The sequence below is a fragment of the Anoplopoma fimbria genome, chromosome 13 (genome assembly GCF_027596085.1).
Source record: "Anoplopoma fimbria isolate UVic2021 breed Golden Eagle Sablefish chromosome 13, Afim_UVic_2022, whole genome shotgun sequence".
NCBI classification, from domain to species: domain Eukaryota; kingdom Metazoa; phylum Chordata; class Actinopteri; order Perciformes; family Anoplopomatidae; genus Anoplopoma; species Anoplopoma fimbria.
Window position 1 is genome coordinate 9,642,946 of NC_072461.1, and position 23,701 is coordinate 9,666,646.

Here is a 23,701-nt window from a genome sequence, read left to right on the forward strand (position 1 = left end):
CTGCAGTTCCTGGGCATCACTCTCCATGCAGCTGACACGAAGCGTCCCTTCCAGTCACAAAGTTGGGGCACATCCGCCAGATTGTGGATCTCATTGTGCAGAGTAAAATACATAACTAAGCAGCAGTTTAGTTTAGTTTAGTTTAGTTTAGTTTAGTTTAGTTTAGTTTAGTTTAGCTTCGTTCACACTCTCGCGCTTAGGCCCGCAGTGGTCGCCCGCTACATCACGTAACTGTCACAAATAGTTCACTGATAAAACACTATATACTGTCAGGGTATTGTAGCGGACCGCAAACGCTACAGTATTATAGTGAGAAAGCAATGCACTTTCAAATGCTTAAGAAACAGGAGTTCTTAAAAATCTGCAGTTAAGTAAATATTTTGAAGTCAAATCAAATTGTTTACAGGATAGTACACCTTGTTTCTTTAAAATGCATTTATTACTTGAGATGGTTTTCAGGGGTCGTACAAAGGACATTTTTGAGAGAGAAAATAATAATTGTACAGTAATATTTTGTCCATGAATATGAGATATGAGCTTACAGATAATTACAATCACTCCTCAGCATTGTGGAGGTTGGTTTGGGGCGTTTGCCGGTTACACCTACAGTCTATGGGTTACACCCGTCTCACAAGTCAATTGCTGGTATGTGCACTGGCGTTTTGGAGAGAAAAACAGGGCATAGAGTTTAAACGGCTTCGTTAATGCTTGGAGCTCGCTTTACTCCCTCCTTGGCATTTCAAATTCAGCAGGCAAGTCATCTCTCAGGGGCGCTCTTTCTTCTGACATTCACTGGACATGGCGTCTTCTGTGTCTAAATATGCTATCTCGTGGATGGGTGCCACTGTGACCTGCGTCTCTGGTCTTTTCCGCTCGATCACTGGAATAGTGTAACATTTGTACAATGAGCTGATGAGTTCCTCTGAGTCACTTCACTCCTACACGGAATCCACGCCATCCGCTGGTTTTGGGGGTTTCTATCATAGCAGTGGTTTGCTAGTCACTGGCCTCTCTTTGTACAGTTGATCTCTGTCTGTGCAATAATTAAGTCGTCATCGTTATCATCAACAGAGGACGCTCCTCTTCCAAAGATATCATGGCTATTATGAGAAACATCACGTGACCTTCCGGAGCATCTTTTCAGAGGCCAGTGTATCAGTATCAGTCTCCCCTTGTCAGACCTGAGGCTTTCCTTAAAGCCTCATGGTTAAATGTAGGGACTCAGCTATGATGTATAAGAGTAAGGATCTAGCAGTTTTCATGGTAAATAAGGTATGATATGCTTGTACAACCTTTGCTTTGTTTGATTCTGTTGGATTGCCTCTTTAACTACTTTTCATAAATCGAGTGTCTTCATAGCTACTGCATTGATGGTTGCATTTTTCACCTGCCTATTTCAAGCCTTATTGCCGGCATCCGATGTATGATTAGATGGTACGTTCCTCTTCATCAATTTTGTTTGCTAATTCAGCATTCAAATTACTGCTGGAACGTTTGCTAAAGCTCTACCCAGTTATCAAAAGCAGACAGCCTATTACTCTTTAATGGCATATTATGCTGACAGAACCAGAGCAGGCATTTTCCCCATTGATGCGCAGTTTCATTCTGTTTGCTATTAGCCTTCTTTGCGCGTTCAGATGTGATGAATTTACATCATCGTCTAAATCCTTAAACCAAAAGTAGAGATCACATTTTCGATCTTGGGCATTATGAGCTACGTCTTAAACACACGGGAAGTCAGAGGTGCATGCTCTGTTTGTGGTTTGTGCAGACTCGCTTTTGCTTCTTTTAATTCAGGATTAAATACCTAGGTAAGTCCCCTACTTGCTCACTTCTCCTTATTTCTTACCCCAGGTAATCCTCCTTTGCCAAACCCTGGTTTAGCTATCAGCATTAGTCAGGGCATTCTTTATGAATAGGGGCTGCTTCTTCGGCCACAAACCAAGGCATCTCATCTACATCCTTGGGACAAATGGGACGTTGGTTGTCCTCAGCCTTCCTCCATTAAACATCGGCAAAGCCTTAATATAAGGTCTGGTAAGTCATGCATATAACTGGTGGGGGTGTCACCTTCAGGCTGTTTCTTGCAATATTGGCATGTCATTTAATTTGTCCTATAGCATGGGATAACATTATCTTAGTAAGGCCTAATGTTCCTTATATTATCACTGAAGCTACACTCACTTGTTTAAGCAGATATTCTCTCATGCACTGTATAATGCATTGCTTCCTGTCTGTTCATTGAGTCAGACTATTCGCTGGTCTATCGTGTCCAGGTTCTCAATTTGCTGGTCTAACGGACCGTTACCGGGTTCTCAATTTTCTGGCGTAACAAAACGTTTCGAATGTCCTGGTCTTACATGACTGTGTTCTTACATCCGCCCCAACCTCAAAACAATACTTGTAAATCAGAGGTCGTTAAAGCCTTAAAATATCTGGTAAGGTATGCATATAACTGGTGATGGTGTCATATTGTGTATTGCCTTCTTTAATTTGTATGTGATAGCAATATTTATCCATGCTAGGGTGTTTATATATTAAATAAATCTACTTCGGCATACTATAGTCCTGGTGGATATTCTCATCTATGCGTAATGTGTTATGTTCATTAGACTGAGACGGGTAGCTGGTATAAGTGACTATGTTCGCTGTTTGCTGGTCCCATACACTGGTTCTCAAATCTCACGGTCTACGTGACCGCTTTCTAAATTCCTGGTCTAACATGGCCTGGTCCGAAGCGACCTTTTCTCATTTCCCTGATCTAACGTGATCGTTTTCCATTCCCCAGGTATAACTTGACCGTTTCTCATTTCCTGGTCGGAAGTGACCTGGTCTAGAAGGACCGATTTTCTTCTAATTCTGGTCAAACATCTCCTTTCCCCGTTCTCTGGGGACTCTCACGATATCTCTCTGGTCTACCTCTACCCCTATCCTGTCCTCTCACTTGACCAAGTCTGTCCTGTGCTACGGTCTGACATGACCCACAAGTGTCCTAAGCTGCGTTCTTACTTGAACCACACCTATTCTGTTCTACGGTCTAACAAGACCCCCACTATCATTTCGGTGATCTGTTGAGATCCCATCAGACTTTACTGTGGTCTATCTAGACCAGCGTATCCTGTTCTGTGGTCTTTCGAGATCCCCACTATCCTTGTCTGCGGTCTATCTAGACCCTGCCCTATCCTTTGCTATGGTTTACTTGACCACTCTTAACTCTGGCGTAACTTAAATTTGTGCAATCTGAACCCGTAACCTTGCTCTTATGACTAATCTTCTGTTTCTGCATAGGAGTTCTGCGGCAGTAGGTAAAGTATTTATTTTATATATCTATATAAAATAATTCTCTTTTGGAGGATTGTGCTTAGCTGATCTCAGCGTTGGGCCCCTCTGATATATGGCTTGGCCATGGAGTCCAGTAGCCAAAGACTTTGTACTATTCATTCTTATGCATGTGTAATAAATTATTGTTAAATTTTATTGAAGTCTCTCCTGATTGAAATGAAGCTTAGCGAAAGTTCAGTCAGGAAGACTAGCTTTACACTCCTGTTGATACTCATTACTCTGTCCCCTTGAATACTCTATCAGGTGGGGGCTATCAGGTGATGCTCTCTGAGGAAATACTGGAAGAAGACTGAGAAGTTGCAGCTTTGGCAGAGGTGACATCTTTTTTTCAGTTCTCCTCTCAAACATTTAAAGACCGTTCACGATGCAGTTTTAAGTAGCTCTGATCCTGTTTATGGCTCTGTCTGCAGGTAACAACACGCTTAGGATCCCCATTCTTTGTCTTCATTGTCACAAAAGGAAATTAAAGTAATTACTTATTAAAAACGACTATGGTCACCGGTGAAAAGACGTTCAGGACTGGTTCAAGAGTGAATATGTTTAATTTACAGACATCCATCTGGAATATGGCAGATCATCTGAAACCTGCTCCTGGGAGGCTTTGACAACGACATTTAAAAAAAGAAAACGGGAGATTTTGTTGTTTGTATTTTCAATTTCATTGTAGTTGTATCAATAAAAACAAATGAATTGTAGCCTGTGTCAGATGGTCTTATTTGTCCTGTCAGTGTAAAATTTTAATGTGTTACTATGACTACCTATTTAATTGCTACATATTTAACTATGACGTTTAAAATACGATGATGGTTAAAAGACGTTCAAAAGTGGTTCAAAAGTGAAAGTTTATTCACCGACTATGTGAAGACGTTGATTAGACGTTGACGTTTAGACCATATTTCACCGTGTATAGTTGATGTGTTATGTCAGTCAGGACCAGAAGTGTTGGACCCATGATCCACATTGCAGGGAGGTTCTAACATGGGCTTGGCTGTATTCAGGTGTTCCCTGTGTGAAGGGAGACACTGCAACACTTCTACTTAAGCAATTCAAACTCGCACTTCCACCAGGTGTCCACAAGATAGCGCCAACGTGAGGATTTGTATAGGTAGCAAAACAAATGTCAGATACGATAATACTATCTGCTACTGAATATGATTTTAATGTCACTTTTAGTTCCTCTATTTACGGATGAGGTCTACGTGACTTTTGGGTGTAATGTGTTCACTTTTGGAAATCAACGTGGAAACTTTTTAAAACACTGCACACGGTTCTTGCTACCTAGTGTGCATATTTCCAAAAGAAATACTTTTAAAATACTCCTATGGCCACCGGTGAAAAGAGTGAACGTTCACATTCAGACCACATTTCAACGGGATTTGCAATTATGACATTATGAATTCTCTGCATTATGCTAATAATGGTATATCATCAATAATAAATAAACAACATAATAAAAACAAACACATTCTATTACAAGCCAGGGCACATACATGGTAGACTGACCTGCAGACACAGTCACAAAAATAGATTTTAACTGCGTAGGACAAGATGTCCACTCTGCCAATATATATAAATATATATACATAAATATATATACATTACTTACTTGCCCTGATGGCAACAGAGATAATTTGGTCACTTTCTAGAGGGCTCTGAAAAAGCTCATTTTGCCCAAAAAGTATAACTTCACTTGAGCTTTGTAGTTTGAACATTGACTGCAAAATAAATGTGAAATTTCAGTTGTTGTTGTTGTTGTTGTTGCAACAATCAATGTAATACTTTACAGTAAACTACTGCAACGTTTGCAGACTGATTTGTATCACCCAAAAGAGACGTTATCCAAAGACGATTTCATGTGACTTTCATTACATTACATTACATTACAGTCATTTAGCAGACGCTTTTATCCAAAGCGACTTACAATCAGTAGTATATTACATATCATTCACCCATTCATATCATTCACACACTGATGACAGGCTACCATGCAAGGTGCCGCCATCAGACTCTAACTAACATTCATGCAACATCCAGTCCACACCGATGGCAAGCCTTCGGGAGCAACTTGGGGTTAAGTGTCTTGCCCAAGGACACATCGACTGCCGAAGCCGGGAACCACCGATCACCGATCCACCGAACCACCGATCCTCTGAATGGAGAACTACCTTGCTCTCCACTACGCCACAGCCGCCTCTTTCAGTTATTGTTCTTGTTTTTTACAGCTGTCTCTCTGGGATAATGCACTTAGACTCATGGGAGGAGTCTTTCTAAAGAAGCGCAACTAGGTTTTGGGAGAAGACTGGTGGGTGGTACTCTAAAGGGAGAGCTTGGTCAGAGTGGAGATCTTGTCCTACGCAGTTAATTAAACATTTACTCTCCGTTCTCTCCATGATGCATTTTTATGGAGCTTTGATCCTGTTGGTGACTGTGTCTGCAGGTAAGAACACTTTATGATGCATGTGCTTTAGCTTGTAATAGAATTTTCTTATTTTTTGGGTGTGGTTTTTTGTTTTTTTGGGAGGGGAGGATTTTGGATATCATATTTCACAGTTTCTGTTTCCTCCTAAGTTTCTCTGCTCGTTCTCTTGCTGGAAATGATTCCAGTAAGATTTCCTAAAAAGTGCACACAACAATGAGCATTAGATTTGGAGCATGTTTGTGTATGTAATATTCTGTATTTGTGTACAGCATGTGGATTGAGATGCTACTCATGTGTTGGCGAACACTGCACCGACACGATGACTTGTCCCACCAACTTTGACCGTTGTGCCTCCGTCAATGTGAACGGTAAGTGGTTCTTCCACAGCTGATATTAAGCATTTCACATAGATTATCCGATCTGTTGCTGTGCTGATAGCCTGGTGGCTTTAATGGTTGTTAAAGCTGAGTTTCTTTCCATCAGGTCTCTTCACCAAGAGCTGCATGAGCAGTATTGTATGTATTGACCCCATTAAGTGCTGTAGCACGGACTTGTGTAACAGCGCCATCCCCACTGGTCCCAGTGTCCTCCTCCTGCTGGTATCCTCAGCCATCATCTCACTCTTTCTCTGAGGCAGCGGAGCAGCAACAGCTTAACAATATCTGTCTTCTTTCATACCCAATTTCAACAACTCAAGAAGATTAAACTAATTCTTGATATGTAAAAGCTGACTGCAGGTCCATTTTTGTTCAATAAAAACACAATATGATCGACCATTGACTTGTTTAATTCTTCTGCATTTCACATCACTACACAGTAAATTCTCCAGTGTCAAATATGCAGTGTCAAGGCAAATGTACTCTTTCAGAAGAAATTCAACAACATATTGAGTAAGATACCCCACAGTGTCAGTGACAAATCAAGTTGTTGATCGACAACGACTCCAGAGAGCTCCGCCCATTTACGCCTCCCATTTCCAATCCAATTCATTTTTTTCCAGACTCCATTTTCTTCTCTCCTGAAGACTACGGTGAGTGTCTCTTAATTTCACATTTAACAGTTAAAATGATATTAAGACAAGAGCAGTGTCTTATAACAACTTGATTTGAATTTCGTATTACACTCGACCTTGTCTTACATCTTAAAATGCCGAATTTGAAAGTGCTTATCAAAGTGTCTTCATGGCTAACATTTGGCACAAGTAGTGCTAGCCTAGCTCACATTTGGAGATGGCAATTATCGAACATGCTAACAACGTCAAGGTATTAGACACAAGCTAGATAGCTTAACCAGACAAGTGGAGATCACCTCATTAATATCTCAGTCTATCTAGTTAATGTCTTGCAAATTCAGAATTGAAAATGGGTAGCATATGACGGCATTTCTTGCATGCTCAAACTGATAAACATATAGGCCTAATTTGGCTTTGCTGCACGGCTGTCCTGTGCATGCATGAAATGCACACATTAAAAATGAATTCATTACAACTCAAATAATGTGTCTGAACTTAAACAATACTTTATTATCTTTCTGCAGGGAGCATGCTACTTAAGGCCAAACTTGGTGATGTCCAGAAATTTGTCAGAATAACTGAACCAAGTCTGACTTAACATGTGCAGTGCGTGTTCCATGTTCAATTCAGAAAAAAATATTAATGAGCTGTTGATTAATGACAGTTGATATTTACGAGCTGTACAATATGAAATTTAAGCAGATAGTAATGTCAAATTATGAGATCAAGTTATTGTGTCATCACAATGCATTTCTTAGCTTTTGCAAAGTTTGGAGTACCACCTGTAACAGAAGGTTTGAGAGTCATTGACAGTTCTGGGACAGAGGTGGATGAGGATGTTTTTGAGGATATAGTTACGGATCCCTCAACTGGGGTATTGACCATCACATATGATAAAGGTATGTTTCCAATAGAAATGGATAATTAATATTTTTACTTGTTCATTGGATAAATGTGAAGGGGGAATGCTTTCCCTTCTTTTTTGTTGAAGTATTGACAGAGTCAGTCTCCGTGGTGGCTTCTCCTGAGCATTCTCAACCATCATCGCTGGACTCGCAGGATACATCAGCATTTTGCACTTCCTGCTTTGAGACCAGTGGTTACTTTTTACATGTATCGCCACAACAATGCAGAAGTATAGTAGCTGTCAAATACGTTGTTTCTTTATGGACCTAAAAAATAAATATTCTTTCATCTAAAACAAAATTAGGCTACACTTTCTTTTCAGAGGTGGAAAAAGAGGAAGAGAAAATAAGGAGATATGGCTAGTTTATGGCACACTGATTATATAAGAGTCTTTGTAAGTGGATAAACTGAAGACAATCTTTAGATTATGCAAAAGGCCAATGTTTACAAGTGAAAAGCACATAGTTGGTCAAATCTTTTAGTTAAGTTTGTTCGCAGGATATTAAAAAAAGCCAAATATGTGTAGAATAGATAATACTGTTATCATCATGTGAAAATGTCTGACCTTAGTGATAGCAATGTTCATGTTTTCATGGAAGTTTAGGGTAATTCACAATATGAATGTAAAGTTTTTCACATCTGTTTAGTTTAATTGTCAGTTTATAAAGACGGCATGAAATAAAAAGGCTGTTAACAGCAATCATTGACTCTTACTCATTACTCTGTTGCATTACAGTAAAATCTAGTTCCTCTTCATGTCTGCCACAAAAAGCATATGCCTAATATTATACCAAATCATGCATTTATCATTAGACACGTAGCAGTCTAGTTTACAACTCAAAGCCACTGTGTGTAAGATTTGAACATTTATGACACAGGTGCCACCTGGTGGTAGTATCATGAATGCAAGTAAATCGTTTAATTTTTCATCAAACAAAAACCATCAGAATAATTTGATAGATACTTTAATCCCTTTACAATTCTATAAATAGTGACTAACAGTTCACAATAACAGTGCTCACGCTAGCTTATATTGTATTATTATTTGCAAGCAAGGCATTTAGATGACTTAACCAGTAGTGTGTTTTACTTTCATGCCAGAAATCACTGTGTAAGAGCAGACAAACATGTATTCAGATGGCAATTTACCTTGCAATATCAATGCTCAAAAACATAAAGGCGCAAAGCATCAGGCATCACTGTGTGTTTCATCGCTCCAGTGGTTCTCTGCGCTCAGGACAGCATAGCTTAGTTCAGCTGATAAGGCAAATAAAGTCACAAGGCAGACATGGACGGGTCGTTGTTACATAGCATCTTTGAGAACAATACCAGTTTAACAAGGCAAACCAGTAGCATCGGTGCAATACATCTATTTCTTGCCATTGATCAACCAATTTAATTGAAACTTCCTTTTTTTCTTTTAAAATTCCCCTGAGCTGATGGAAGATGGAAATGAATGGAAAAGTAGATTTTGGCACTGAAATGGCAGAATGGCACAAACAGGAACAGGAATAGGTCACAGGAATGTAGACATAAAAATATTTGCACTCTGTTGATCATGACAAGTACCCCAAATTTAAATCCAGATTTACGTCAGTGTGTATATACACTTAAATACTAGCCTACAAATCAATAGTTCATAAATATAAAGACAAAGTGACAAACGAGACACATGCTGATGACAGTGCAATGCTTATTAATGCATGTTAACTTCAAAACATAGGTAGTTAGAAGTGTCTCCACAATACAGCAGTTGCCATGGTGACATAAGGTCAGGCATGCCCTCTGAGGGCATCTGTGCGTATTTATTGCCGGTTCGGTGCCCAACCCTGTCAGGCCACAATAAAGACACACATCAAACACCTTATCGCACAGGTATTTCATCTACCCCTTCATCAGCCTTAAAACCAAAAGCACTCGAGCTGTGGGCCCTGAAGAAATCTAGATGTCCATTAGATGGAAGACTGCGGTGCATTACATTCGGAGATCGGTTTAACCATTGGCTGTGGAAGGCTGGATGAGGATCCTGGATCCTGGATGAGGATCGGCTTAAGGATGGAGTGAGAGAATCAGAAGTGAACAAAGGTTTTCATTATTCTTATTCTTTGGGTGGACGGTAATCAGCAGAAGTCCAAAGAAAGAGCAGGTCAGAGGAGACGTGAGGTTCATCTTTACCAAAAATGAAAAAATAAATCACACTCTGCTGTGGCAGCAGATCCCCTTAGTGGTCATTTCCCTTTGAAAAACAACATCTCTCTGTTATTTCTTGGCATGTGTGTGTGCTCACAAGGATGTACATGTGCATACAGTATGTGTGTGCGAGTTAAGGTTGTGGTGTGGCGTCGACGCCTTCAGTGAACCCATGTGAAGAAGGCTATCTCGTCCAGGTCCACGGGGTAGTCGGTGAGGTACATGGGGCCTTTATCAAAATGTTCGCCTTTGTAGCTTCTCCATTTACCTGCAGGCAGGTAGATGTCCCTCTCCTGCTTCCCTGGCTCCAACACCGGTGCCACCATCAGGTCGTCACCGATCAGGAACTGGGAGTCGATCTTGTAAGCTGCCTCGTCCACGTTGGCGATCCACCAGAGGGGCCTGATGATCGGGTCCCCCGTATCAAGAACCTCGCCGGCCAGTTCGAGAACCCTCGGGGCCACCAGAGTCTCGTGGAGCGCCGTGAACTTCTGCGCTATCTGCACCACCTGGGGGTTAATGTGCAAAGGTACAGTGGAGCATGTCATCTAACAGGCAGTGTAGCATGATGGCTGGCTTATTAAGACACTTATTTGATGCATGTGCATTTTTGTGCATGTGATTTTTGGTATTAGAACGTTAAAATACAAATACATACAATTACTATAAATCATTGTTAGTTGTCTCCATGTATATACACATTCATATTAATCTGTCCCCCATAATTATCACATTCATGGACAGGAAATAACAGAACGGGGGGGAAAATGTATGTCTTGCTACTAATACAACGAGAGTTACGGATGAAACCATGGTTCTATGAATCATGGATGACCACACAAAGCAGTGTTAAAGCACTGCGTCTGGCGTTCAGTCAGGGTGAAATTCATCACTTTCTGTACCTCATCGTCATAGGCCCATGGTGGTATGGAGAACTGCATGGCAGGCATGAAAGCAGACAGCTCCAACCATCGGATGTACAGCTCTCTGTCCGGCAGAACATTTTTGCCATCTGAACCAACTGAAAAATACAAAGCAGATGTCAGACTGTAGACTAATACCAGAACAACATGATTCTTTACGAGAGCTGACTATAATTATGGGGTAGCATACCTGCGGTGCGGTTGGGGTATGCATTCCCTCCTATCATATCAGGTAAGACAAACTGGTAGCCCAGAATGCTAATGGTGAGAACAGTCGGGATGATTGACTTGAGGCCGAGCTCATAACCCCACACAGAGTCTCTGTCAATGATCCTGAAGAAGCAGGAGATATCCTGACTCTGGTAACCCACCCTCAGCTCTGCACGCTCACTAAATGGGATGGCCATCTCCGTGTAGCGGCGGGTGAAGGTGGAGGGGTCCGACAGCGGGACCAGGGTGCTAAACTGGCGCGGGAGGTAGCTTGTCTCTCCGGCATCGAACTTGAAGGACGTCACGTCATAGCGGCTTTTGATCATGCGCAGATGTGAGGAATACCACTCACGGGCTTCCGGGTTGGTGAAGTCCAGGATTCCTCCGATGCCGTTCCACCAGCGCACCAGAGCAGGTAGCTCGCCGCTCGGCTCCCGGACAAACAGTCCTTTCTCTACAGCGACGCCGAAATTAATGGAGTCATAGTTGATGAAAGGATGTGTCCAGAGCGACACTTGAAACCCGTCCTCTCTGAGCTTGTCAAACATACCGCTAGCATTGGGGAACTTCTGCGGGTCAAAGTCAAACTCTCCGTAGTCTGCGGTGTAGCGGTCGTCCAGCTCCAGGTGGGAGCACGTGAAGCGGTGCTTGGTGATGTCAGAGGCGTAGCGCAGCAGTTTCTCCTGAGTAACAGCCGTCTTGTGGAGAGCCCACGTTGACCACAATGGCTGTTTGAAGACTTCAGGAGACGGCACCTTGATAGGCTTTGGGAAATACCGACGCACCTGAGCATAACACATGGATGCATTTAGAACAGAGACTTACTCAGGGTACTCACATCAACAGTTCTTGTTTTTCCCAACCAAGAATGCACGGTGAAAAAGATTAATCCTTTTATCTGCCTTCTAGCCAAGCGTTAGATGATAAGTTAAGAACTACTCTCATATGTGCCCTTTAATATTTCACTACAGCAAGACAGTTAGCTTAGCTAAGCAAATTGACTGGAAATAAGGAGGGGGGCGGGGTCAAAAAAATAGTCCCACCGCTCATCAAACAACAATTTGTTATTTCACTTTACACCAAGGAGATAAATCAACAGATCCATGCTAGTTGTTTCCCTTTGCTTTCAGTTGTCATGCTAAGCTAACCGGCCATATAACGCACATATAAGAGTGACATGGAGCTTCTCATCTAAGTCTTGGCAAGAAAACAATTAAACATATTTTTCCAAAATTTGAACTTTTCCTTCAAATACTACTTTACTGCGACGTCTGCAGTGGTGGGAATCAAAACTAATCTGATTCAAATCATTGTTACTTTGGCAAATAGTGGGGTTTTTTCTTTTTAAACGATTAGTTAATGAAGTAATCACGTAGTCTATAAAATCGAAGACATTTATAGTAACATAAACAGAGAAAAGCAAATCCCCACAATGGAACCTAAACCAGGGACTGTTCCTATGAATCAGAGGAACATCCAGCCAAGACTCAAACTTGGCGCTGGTATTTCCTGTCATCTTCACTCCAATTTTGCTCATAAGTTAAAAATCTGTTTTGCTATATTAAATTTATTTTGGCCTCAATCTTTTAAGTGCACAAATGTTGCCTGGCAGAGAACCAACGCATGCATTTTCAAGGGTTCTTGTGAAGTTATTTGGTGAGTATCCAAGACTAAACAATTCACACTTTAACTTCATTCAACTTTGAAACTTAACTACTCTGCACTTAAATGAAAATGGAATGTTATTGCAGCATTTGTGCTCTTACCATAAAAATTAAATATAGGTATGTCTATACTCACCATGTATTTGTGAATCGAGGTAACATCCGACCCCACACACACTCTATAGCTGAGTTCAGGTAAGTCCTGCTGACCCTCTGGTGGTCTGAAGGGAGAGTCCTGGTATCGGGCCTGGAACCTGAGGGTCCTGTCCTTCTCCGACCAGCCCAAATGAAACGGTACCGAGTCATTAATCTTGATGGCAGTCGCATTCGAGGACAGCCAATAGCGTTCCAAGATCCCCCCGAAAGCGTTCCGATTCGAGTAGACATCACTGGTGATGAAAGGCTGCGGTTCCTCCTCGCCCTGCATCCTTATAGGCCAGTACTGGGTGGCAGTCTCCGCCCCTCCGTACCAGTGAGAGTCGTTATAGGCCATGGCGTGCTCCACGGAGCGCTTACTTTGCAGCTCCTCCCAGCGAACGCGGTAGCACATCACCGTGTCCTTGGGTCGGACCGTCTGGATGAAGAAGTTGAGCTTGCCAGAATCCGACCGAGTGCAGCTCAGAATGTTCCCCTCCTTTGAGCAGGAGTCCAGATCCAGAGTGCTGGACCTGGGAGGGAGCATAGACAGAGGGGAAGAAAATATAAATTAACTAGTTGAGCGCAGCACTAACTAATCATTATTAGCAAATAATGATGATAAGACTGAGATATTACCACCATACAGAAGAAAATGCAACCTTAATAGAGAAGCTACTGTATGCTCCATTGTATTACTCTATTTCTCTGCAAGAGCAGAGATTGTTCTGTCGATGTGAGCTCTGCTGATAAAGGACATTACTAAATCGGTCTTCCCTCAGGCTGTAATCATCTGTCTGTCTCGTGTGGCTTTCCATTATCCATTCACACATTTGCAGACAGGTAGCATTTTAGTACGGTTTAGCATGCAAAGTGTAACTGTGCTGTGGCCCAAAAAAGGAGACAGTTTTATTATTATTTTTATTATTGGAAGCCAAGATTTACTTGCTGTTAGTTATACAAGCAACATGTTTATTACTTGGGTGCACTGAAATGCGTTACCATTCAAAAAAAAAAAAAAATCTGGTCACTCTGTATTTTGATTGCTCTGGAACATCATTGTATCAGCAGGATAATCCTTCTCAAATACAAATTGCATCTCAAGTACTTTATAGTAAAGATGAAATTATTATTTCATTGACAGAAAAATGGCTCAGCAAATATTTCTGATAATCAATTAAGTATTTTAGTCACTTTCCAAGTAGAAATTTCCAAATATTCTCTGGTAGAAGCCTCTTCACAATCTGTATTTTCTGCTTTATTTTATTTTGAATTGAATATCTTTGGGTTTCGGACTGAGCAGTTTAAAAACATGTCACTTTGATGACTGGAAAATGTGGACGGGTATTTGACATAATTTGTTTTCAACATTTTATAGGCAATAAGATGAATCAAGACAATAATAAACAGATTGAACTATGATGAAAATAATAGTGACAGCGAACCCACCTGAAGGTCATACTGAAGATGACAGCCCCCGCCTGGTTATGAATAATAAAACCGTCTTTGTTGAGGTCCAACAGCTCAGCCTTCAGCAGCTGGGCTTTGCGGAGGGACGCCGAGTAGTAGCACCAGGCGACCACAGCAGCCAGCACCAACACACAGCCCAACATGCCTGCAATCACCAGGGGCCGGCCTTCATGAGACAGTTTCTTCTTCAGTGGAGAGCCTCCAGCTCCCCCGGACGTCTGATGCTCCCCGGGAGCCACCGGGACAATCTGATACATCCTGAAGACTTAAGGCGCGCAGGGATGCTGATTTGAAGGAGGAGTGGCAGGAGTGGATAGCTTTAACTTTCACTTGCTGTCGGTGTCATTGATAACGGAAGATATCTTCTTCACAATGGCAGTCGTGGAGACGAAGTCTAGCTGCCGATCTTCAACAGAGTCTTCATATCTGATTGAGGGCTGTTTTGTCCAAACCTGTAAGATAGACAGAGGCAGACAGAGATCAACAATCATTTGAAGTCTGTATGGCTTGTGTATAACCTGTCAAAAAGAAGAAATAAGCAGCCATTAAATATCATCATGTCATACACTAACCAACCTCAATATCAGATAGGAATGTAGAATACATGAATACAATGTGGATATAAAATCGCCCAGACATGCTAGTAAAATTGCAAATAATCAGTGTGGGACATACAAATCCGGTCTCTTATAATTCCCATCACAGAGTGGTTTGTTTGACAATCCAGTTGTAGTTTTTAACCACAGACAGTCTCCACTGGGAACTATAGTTCTAAATAGCTTTGGAGCTCTTTACACTGCATGCTCTCTATTCCTAATATTCTATAAAAACAACATATCGTACAATGATTCTGTATCATATTCTATGCGTTAGTCTCTCCAACCAACCTACATGTTACTGTGCTGTGTCTGTGTGCACCTGCTGTTTGGTGCACACACAGTGTTTCAGCAGCGTGAGCACAGAAGCTTTAATCTGGTAAATGGTAGGTGGATGCGCTCCGTCGCCACATAGGCACCGATGGTAACGGAACCAATGACACCATGAAACACAGGCTATGATCAGAGGAAGTACAGACACCGTGTCAGCATAGTTCAATTACATTTATTTCGCAGGTTGGAGCACCTTGGACATGAGTAAATAACATTTAAGGCCCTCGAATAACTGGACTGCAGCAAGCCTACTGTTTTCAGATGGAGCACGGGCCAATCATCCACAACAGAACCATATTTAACTCCCCAACAGGTATCATTACGCTCCAGCTCAGCGTTCTTATTTTATTCTGATGAAGTGTTTGTGTCAATGCAGCAGCAGGGACAGAAAACCTTGCAGATGCACTCCCTGCAAAAACTGGGTCACTGTACTTAAAGCATTTCTTCACTGCTGCGTGACTTGTCGTCCACTTTTAGACAGCTTTACAAGCCTTTACCTCTTCCCTTTCAAGTCCCCAATATAAGCAATAACTGCGTTGTGAGGAAACTACTATAACTTAAGTAGTTTAACGAGCATTACTGCACACAAAATGTTTTATTATGCATGAACAAAATACTGTTATGGGGGTGTTAGGTGTAGGTTAGGACAATAGCCTCAGAATTTGTGCTGCTTATGGGGACCACATATATGCAAAGAGCTTACTGTTGTGATCTGCAGTAGAAACAATCTATTCTGGTAAGTGCAGTATACTAAGCTGTGTTTTCTTAGTGGGAGGCGAGCTGATAAACACTGCCACACGATCCCTCCACAGTGACTGCACATTGTTTTGTGTTCACATCAGTTGAAGCGGAATACCTGAACTAAAATAGACACTGTCATCTGACTTTGTGACATTCTGGTGATGCACTGAGCCCCCGAGAGTACAACAGAGCCAAGGTGACATTAAACTAACTGATCGCACATTTCCGACGTGTCAGTGTCTGATCGATAACCCACAAGCACGCACGCACGCACGCACGCGTCGACACGAACTATTGACGCTGCATTGGGACCGATTGGCACAGTAACCGGTCGTACCAGTTTCCACGAACTGGGCTTGAAAACGGTCCCGTTCCAAGTGAAAAGCAATGTTGGCCATGTCAATAACGTATACATGCGTTAGAGGGTACATTAAAACTGTCATTGATAGCGCTGTGGTGGTAAAAACAGAGTTATCTTACCTTCGCATCTGACTCTCTCGGGTCAGTGTGTACAGCTGTGAGCGCAGTAGCCTACTGCGCAGGTGCGGGGCGGTTTGAACTGCTATTAACCGCCCAGTAACGAACGATTGGTCCGTTTATCTGTCACTCATCGCCCAGTGCGCTTCTGGGAAATGTAGTGTGATACTGTGGTGGCGAGACGAACTTGACAAAATATACACGAGTTTACAATTAAGTTTCCTGTCAGAAAGGGACATTTTCAAACACGCAAGGCAGAACTTTAGATACAATAGTTTAACGATTTATAATATTTATCAGTATTTTAAAACTATTGTCTGTTTTTCCACTGCTTCTGTTGTCCATGGAAACAAATCAAACAGCAAATACACTGGCACGTTTTATCTTCCATTGGCTTTAATAGACTACGAAATACTGTGATTATAGATGTAATTTAGCCTAGCTGCATTTTTGTGCTATCTAGCTAGTAACTATATGTCCTTGAAGACTTTGAAGGTTGAACTGACCCGTTTGTTGCGCAGCTATGTTATCATAATTAGCTTACATTATTTAATGATAAGAGGAATCTGACTGTGTGCCAAATCAGCTGGAACAAGATTGCACAAGTGTCCTGTGGAAACTACAGTGGGTGAGATCATCCAGAGCACATAATCCTGTTTTCTAAATGACCACTAGGTGACAGCAACAAGCTGTAAACAGGGGAGCTCCAATGACACAGGGAAAGGGCACTGAAAAGTACACTCAGCTCTGCTGTGTCCTTGGTTATCTTCTTCAGCCATGCACATATTCTAGTAATTGTTGTTCCATTTGACATCTGTTGGCTATTAACCTAGCACCTACAGTACTGACCGTACAACGGCAGAAACAGCTAGAATAATTTAGCTACTCGACCTGTTTAGCTTATATTTTTTAATTGGCACCATTCGTTATTCGTAATGTAAACAAAAGTGTTTGTATATCAGTAGCAGTAAGTAAGAGAAGTAGAAGAGGCAACCAGAGCTGGAATTACAACTGAGGAGAAGCAGGTCTGTTTTGGTCATTTAATGACAACTCTACAGTAAGATATCATTGACTTTGGGTTTTCCCCTGTCAATCGGACAGAGCTGGTATTTGGATGATGTCACCTTGGGGAATTCTACTTTCAGAAATCAGAAACGTGTTTATTGACAAACAGGTTTTCACCTACAAGAAATTTGCCTCTGTGTTTTGATGCATTACAATAAACACTATGAGAGAAAATGAAAATAAAAGCAAAAACAATAAGCATGAAAGAGAATGGAAAAATGACAGTAAAATATGAAAAATAATTTTCAGAATGAATCTATTAATCTGTAGAATAAAAGGCAGACTAATCAATAATCAAGGTAAATGTTAGTTTCAGTCCTAAACCGAAAACACTATACTATAAACGTTATACTATACTGTAACCTTGCCCCAGAAGACATGAGGCTTGCAAGGACCCAACAGTATTTCTAATAGGTTATTTGGTGATGGAAATGATGGCCTGATGGCAAAAGTAGAAACAGGAGTGATGGGGGTAACACCAGTGTTTGTGGTACCGTTGCAGTAGTAACATTAAAAGCACCAATTCCATGCAGAACACCTTAGGAGCAATGATAAGGTTTGCAGTAACAGTGAAATTAATGTTTGTAGCAGCAACAATGTTTGGCAACTCTGTTTCAGAACTGGCGCCACCTCAACCAGTGTCTCATTATGACGTGCAGGACTCTCGGAGGGCAGATGCTGCTGATGCTGGTGTCCTTGCTCTGCTGTCTCCCTCCAGCCAAGGCCTGTCTGCAGTGTGACCGCAAGATCAGGCTCCTGCTCGAGGACTTTGTCCTGTCTGCTCCCACCGTGGATGACCAGATTGAAATAAAAAAGATTTGCGACCATGCCTATGCGACCTACAGAGAGACCAGCCGGGAGCGAAAGGGGGTCATTGGTGAGATCAAGACCTGGTTTATTTTTCATGTGAAGCAACTTATATCCCTTATCTTGTCCCTTATTTTCATAGCATTATCCCAAATATTGTCAGGCCACTATGGTTTAAAAAAGTGTGAGGTGTCTAAACTGTAAAATAGTGAAATCAGTGAATTGTTACTGTGTGTTTCCCACTTCTCAGATCCCACCACTCTGTACAGAGCCAAAACTGAGTACCAGAGTGAGTTTGACCGCTTCTTGAAAACCAAGCACACTGGTGAGAAACAAAATGTGTTCCCTTGCCTCAGCATGTTATCAGAACAAACTCAAAGTCCACCAGATTTTAAGGCAAAGCCTGCTCTTTTGTTTTTTTTGTTTAGGATCTGTAACATTTGAGGCTATTCAGATCCTGGAGAAGGGCAGGAAGATCTTAGAAAAACACTTGGACACATTCATCCATGATGGTAATTGTCATGAATAACAGCGAGTGGTCTGCACAGTAGGAGGCAGGGCACTTTGTGTAAGTCATTGTCGTGTACAAGATGCATTAGTTACAGATCACTTATTTGTCTCTCCCTCAGGATTGTGCCCCAACAAGTGTGGTAAGTTTGTTCTGTCTGATACTTCCCTCTATAGCTTTGTAAATCCTGTTAGAGGTACAATGTTTACCTACTTTATATTCGCTGCATGTTCACAGGACACGTGTGTGTGTGTGTGTGTGTGTGTGTGTGTGTGTGTGTGTGTGTGTGTGTGTGTGTGTGTGTGTGTGTGTGTGTGTGTGTGTGTGTGTGTGTGTGTGTGTGTGTGTGTGTGTGTGGTATGGCTTCCAGGGCTTTTGAGACGAAGAGTAATGGATTGCTTCTCTTGCCGCTACAAGATATACATCTGTCCCTCTCCCTCTGGCCAGCAGGACTGCGGTGGTATATTTTTATTTACTTGTTTGTGTGCATGTTAATGGTGAGGGGGGGGGCGCACCATTCTTCGGTGTACATGGATCGCATGCTGTCACGAGTGTGTTAATGTGTCCCTAAGACAAGCACTGCCGCACAAGCATGTACACGGCTAATGAAAAAGATTAAGTAATCCTGACGCAAATGAATGAAGCATCTCTCTTTTTTTCTCTCCAGAGCTCCCTGTGCAGGCTGAAGAGGGAGGCCAGGCTGTGTTGAACTGTTTCCTTCCATGGCATCATCTTCTGTTGGGAGGACCACAGTATCACTATTCCTGGGCCCGCGGCTTGCCAGGAACTGAAAAGGTCTCCACCTCAAACATGTGCACAAACGGAAGCTTAAGTTATAGCAGAGAATTTTAAAACCACTTTGCCCACCTACTGATTCCCATGTGTAATATTCTGTTCCTTATTTAGCTCCACATTGTCATTGTGAATCTTAAAATTGACTGCCTCACACCCACTAGCTCACGAGTATCACTTCCGAATGTGTGTGTGTGCAGCTGAAAGAGAGTGACTTCAAAGCCTTGGTGGTGACGGACGACTCATCCGTGGTCTTAAATCAGCTGCGCAGGGATGAACAAGGAACATATCGCTGCTCTCTGCAGGGCCAAGATGGAACCGTCTTCTACCGGGTCACTTTCCCGCTCGCTGGTAGAGTCCAGCTCTTAGACATGACATTACAGAGAAAATGATCATTTAACTCTGACGGGGCAAAAAAATTACTTCACATCCAAGTTAATTTAGCAATTTTCAACAGTTGCCACTTCAGAGAACAAACTCCCAAATACACATTATGTGAACTCTTAATAATTGGCAGTAAATGAAAAACTTTAAGATCAAATGTCTCTGTTTTTGGTGTTGTTGTCCTTAAATCGTTGTCCTCGGGGCCATGTGGATGTTACAGGATATCCAAGAGGTCCCAAGTAAAATTAGAAACACAGTTCATTTTAAAGATATTAATACACATTCAAAAGTTAAACTAAAGGCTTATATTTAGTTCTTACGTATGTGTGTGTGTCTGTCTTTGTGGTTTGCATCTGTGGGGCGGATGTAGGGTGTGTCAATTTTTTTAAGTGGGTTGTTGTTTTTTCTCTTTTGTGTCGCTGTGTAGGCTTTCTTTTACTTTATGAAGCGTATTATTTCATACATGTTCCTTACTAGTGTATGGATTTTGATACAATGATCACTGGGTTTACCTGTATTAAAATATGCTTAATATGTAATATACTACTGATTGTAAGTCGCTTTGGATAAAAGCGTCTGCTAAATGACTGTAATGTAATGTAATGTAATATACTGAAAACAGATTTCCTTACAAATTAAACCCAACCGGAGGATGTATATATATTACTTCTAAAAAGTGGGTTCATCAGTACCTTATGACTGCAGTTACAGCAATAGCACACTTAATTAACAAAATAAACCCTCCCGGTGAGAAAGCCTTTTGTAAAAGAGAGTCCATGGCCTGCTGTGTGTTTGTTTGGTCTTGCCTTTATATTTTCCTCTACACAAATATTGTTCCACATCTCTATAAGCTCATCTCTCTGCTGCTTTCATCCTCCTTCTTCCTTCACAGTCGCCCTTTCCCCTGACCAGACTCACCGACCGGTTATCACTCCGCCCTCCCTGCCTCCTGGAGACAACTACTCGCCCTTTCAACCTACTGCCGGCCTGCTGGTGCCAGTCATCGCTATGGTTACTGCTTTGAGTCTGGCAGCGAGCGTAGGCCTCACAGTTGTCCTGGGGTGAGAGACAGTAAGCGGGTCTGGAGGTTAGAAGGGAGTGGGTGGATGTTAAAGAGGTGACACGGAACAGTCGGAGAGCATGACGGAGTAAACGATGTGGTTGTGTAGTTATATAGTCTGAGGAGTGAATCATGATTTATGAGGCTTAGCTAAATGTCATATGAAGCTGCAATAGATGTATAAATACATTTATTGTTTACAATTGAACGGATTATGTCGAGCTGTTGTCTCTGACAATATCGTCACTTTTTCCAGGAAGTGATGTCAAGAAAAATCAACAGGTGATGTGGGCAGGGTTTTCCTGTGTATTGTTTGTGTTAGGTTGGGACTTAAAAATAGCATTACTGTGTTTTTTTTATCTTCATAGAATGTTGATGAGTCAGAGGAGAGCCGCGGAGCAACTGAGGAGAAGGAGGACGGCGGGAAAAACCACACAATACACGGTGTGATGAGGACACTGTATACAGTAAACACACACGCAAGTCATGCCTAGAAATTGCACAGAAGTGAGAAAAGATTTCTGATCAATACATATTGGTTGTCCTCAATGCTGAACCGTGATTGTGGATGTGAATCAAACACCAGTTCTCTCTCATAAAAACAGAAAGTTTTAGGTGTATTGAAACCACAGTTTAAAACACACACCAACCGAAAATCCCCCAGAAAGCCCTCAACTTTCCGTAATGTTAAGCCCCAGCTCGCCAGAACACTTCAATGCTCTGACCCCGGCACGGGTCACGTTCCCCCTGGATGGAGTGATGGCGTTGTCAAGTGGGTGTTCATGTGAGGAATCAGGGATGAGGTAAATCTCTTGGATTACAGCGGGGGGGTTTTCAGAGATTAATAGCCCCAGTCATCCAATTAATCCTGGATAATCCCCCTGTGGGAGGAGGGGGAGAGCTTGAGGGGTAAAAGCTAGCAGCAGATGTTTCATTAACTATTTTTTTTTTATCACTGATAACGATCTGATCATTCTGAAGTCCCCATTTTCTTGCAACACCATCAGCAGACTACTTTAAATATCTGCTTCCATCTGCCTATAGTATGCTCTCTGTACACTTTGATGACACACAGCTGATTCACAAAAATAGTCACCTTAATTCACACAACTTCTGTCATGATCTCCACCACCATCCTCGCTTTTTTTGTCTTGTGCCATTGTCTTTTTTTGTCTTGTGCCATTGTCTTTTTTTGTCTTGTGCCATTGTCTTTTTTTGTCTTGTGCCATTGTCTTTTTTGTCTTGTGCCATTGTCTTTTTTTGTCTTGTGCCATTGTCTTTTTTTGTCTTGTGCCATTGTAAGCACCTAGGATCGTTTTCAGCGTAAAAGTCAAACTTTCCGTGATAGTAACGAGTCATCATCATCATCATCATCAACAAGAAATTCACACCCATGTCTCAGCCCTGTGTCAGGCCAGGTGTAATCATTGGCTGATTCTTTGCCAACCAATGACGCTCTGATGAGCAGCATAGGAAAGATGAGGAAACATCTGAACCGAGTGAAAATGAAAGTGAGTAGTTTATTGACGTACGAGTCACCGAGTCCAGGCATTAGGTAACTAAGTAACCTCTGAAATCATTAATCATTGCTTATGTATTTCAGGGCAGGGGGAAGTCAGTTTGGATCATGAGCTATGCATATGTAGCAGAGCTTGTGGTGAAACAGTATGAGGGGGTGTGCGTGGATGTTGGGGCCTGCATGGATGGCTACAGGATGTATGTGCGGTGCTGTTTCCTGTCGGGCTGCCGAGACGGGGGCGAAGGTTGAAAAAATAAAGAAACCATCCTTTAAGACGCCCTCACACAGAGTCACAATCTTCCGATTTAACAGACTCGACTCATCACATCACTGCGGGTTCATACGCTGTGTGTGTGTGTCAAGTTTAAAGTGCTGGTTGAGGCTGCAGTAAATGCACGCTCAGCTGCTCTGCTGACAGCTGTGATGTACTGCGTACCAAAGTGTGTGTGTATGAGTGTGTGTGTGTGTGTGTGTGTGTGTGTGTGTGTGTGTGTGTGTGTGTGTGTGTGTGTGTGTGTGTGTGTATATGAGTGTGTGTGTGTGTGTGTTTGTGTGTGTCTGTATGTCTGTGTGGATTGTAATCGCCGCCTCAGCAGGGGGAGAGCATGACAAAGTGGGAGTGCTGCTGAGGGGCCAGCAGGCAGCGGCGAGGGAGGGGAAGAGGGGAAGTGGGAACATGAAGAAAGTGGAGTTAGAGGTTTGAGTGGGAGACGTATGTGGGTAGGCAGAATAATTTGAAAGTGGGTTATGAGGAGATGAAGACAAAGAAGTCAGATTACACTTTGATATAAACTCTCCCACACTGTACGTGAAATATGTTTGTCTGCGGGATACGGGACAATGAGTGTCTTGTATGCAGGGGTGGAAATACGTCAACAATAAAAATGACTGGATTTATAAATAGATATTATTCATGTAGAATTGAGACAGTGTCTACTGATAATTACTCAAGTAAAAAGCACAAAGAAAGACCGTACATTTTTTTATCTTTCTATAATTCAATATTTACAACAAATTATGCAAATCAAATTGACAATTCGTTAAAAAATCATCCTTGGTTAATTCTTGTTAAGAATTCCAAAACGAATCTGCTCCATCAGGAATGATATAGAAATCACTCATGTAAAATAACTTTTTGAACTTTATCA

The 23,701-nt window shown here is 41.9% G+C and overlaps 3 protein-coding genes and 1 long non-coding RNA gene across 5 annotated transcripts; 3 read left to right on the forward strand and 1 right to left on the reverse strand.

The window, feature by feature from the left end:
- Nucleotides 1-1,195: 1,195 nt before the first annotated feature.
- On the forward strand, nucleotides 1,196-3,976 carry LOC129101011 (uncharacterized). Its single transcript, XR_008531681.1, has 4 exons — nucleotides 1,196-1,272; nucleotides 3,586-3,656; nucleotides 3,753-3,810; nucleotides 3,894-3,976. It is a non-coding gene; the product is annotated as an uncharacterized LOC129101011 (long non-coding RNA).
- A 1,651-nt stretch (nucleotides 3,977-5,627) lies between these two features.
- LOC129101010 (lymphocyte antigen 6C2-like) lies at nucleotides 5,628-6,535 on the forward strand. The gene is made up of 3 exons (XM_054610589.1): nucleotides 5,628-5,779; nucleotides 6,031-6,129; nucleotides 6,245-6,535. The coding sequence occupies exons 1-3, from the start codon at nucleotides 5,731-5,733 to the stop codon at nucleotides 6,391-6,393; spliced, it is 297 nt and encodes a 98-aa protein (XP_054466564.1). The 5' UTR covers nucleotides 5,628-5,730; the 3' UTR covers nucleotides 6,394-6,535.
- Nucleotides 6,536-8,420: 1,885 nt separating this feature from the next.
- Nucleotides 8,421-16,504, reverse strand: LOC129101009 (myogenesis-regulating glycosidase-like). 2 transcript variants are annotated; one of them, XM_054610587.1, is made up of 7 exons: nucleotides 16,422-16,504; nucleotides 14,251-14,723; nucleotides 12,803-13,334; nucleotides 10,983-11,787; nucleotides 10,772-10,890; nucleotides 10,138-10,378; nucleotides 9,647-9,727 (listed from the first exon to the last, which is right to left on the reverse strand). In XM_054610587.1, the coding sequence occupies exons 2-7, from the start codon at nucleotides 14,526-14,528 to the stop codon at nucleotides 9,672-9,674; spliced, it is 2,031 nt and encodes a 676-aa protein (XP_054466562.1). In that variant the 5' UTR covers nucleotides 14,529-14,723; nucleotides 16,422-16,504; the 3' UTR covers nucleotides 9,647-9,671. The 2 variants fall into 2 exon arrangements, with proteins under 2 accessions (XP_054466561.1, XP_054466562.1); XM_054610586.1 differs by having other exon boundaries at nucleotides 8,421-10,378.
- A 1,654-nt stretch (nucleotides 16,505-18,158) lies between these two features.
- LOC129101852 (izumo sperm-egg fusion protein 1) lies at nucleotides 18,159-22,802 on the forward strand. The gene is made up of 10 exons (XM_054611803.1): nucleotides 18,159-18,360; nucleotides 18,541-18,615; nucleotides 18,719-18,802; nucleotides 18,920-18,940; nucleotides 19,169-19,258; nucleotides 19,466-19,593; nucleotides 19,791-19,941; nucleotides 20,867-21,035; nucleotides 21,403-21,478; nucleotides 22,638-22,802. Exons 1-10 carry the CDS (start codon nucleotides 18,159-18,161, stop codon nucleotides 22,800-22,802), a joined length of 1,161 nt encoding a protein of 386 aa, XP_054467778.1.
- The last annotated feature ends 899 nt before the right edge of the window (nucleotides 22,803-23,701 follow it).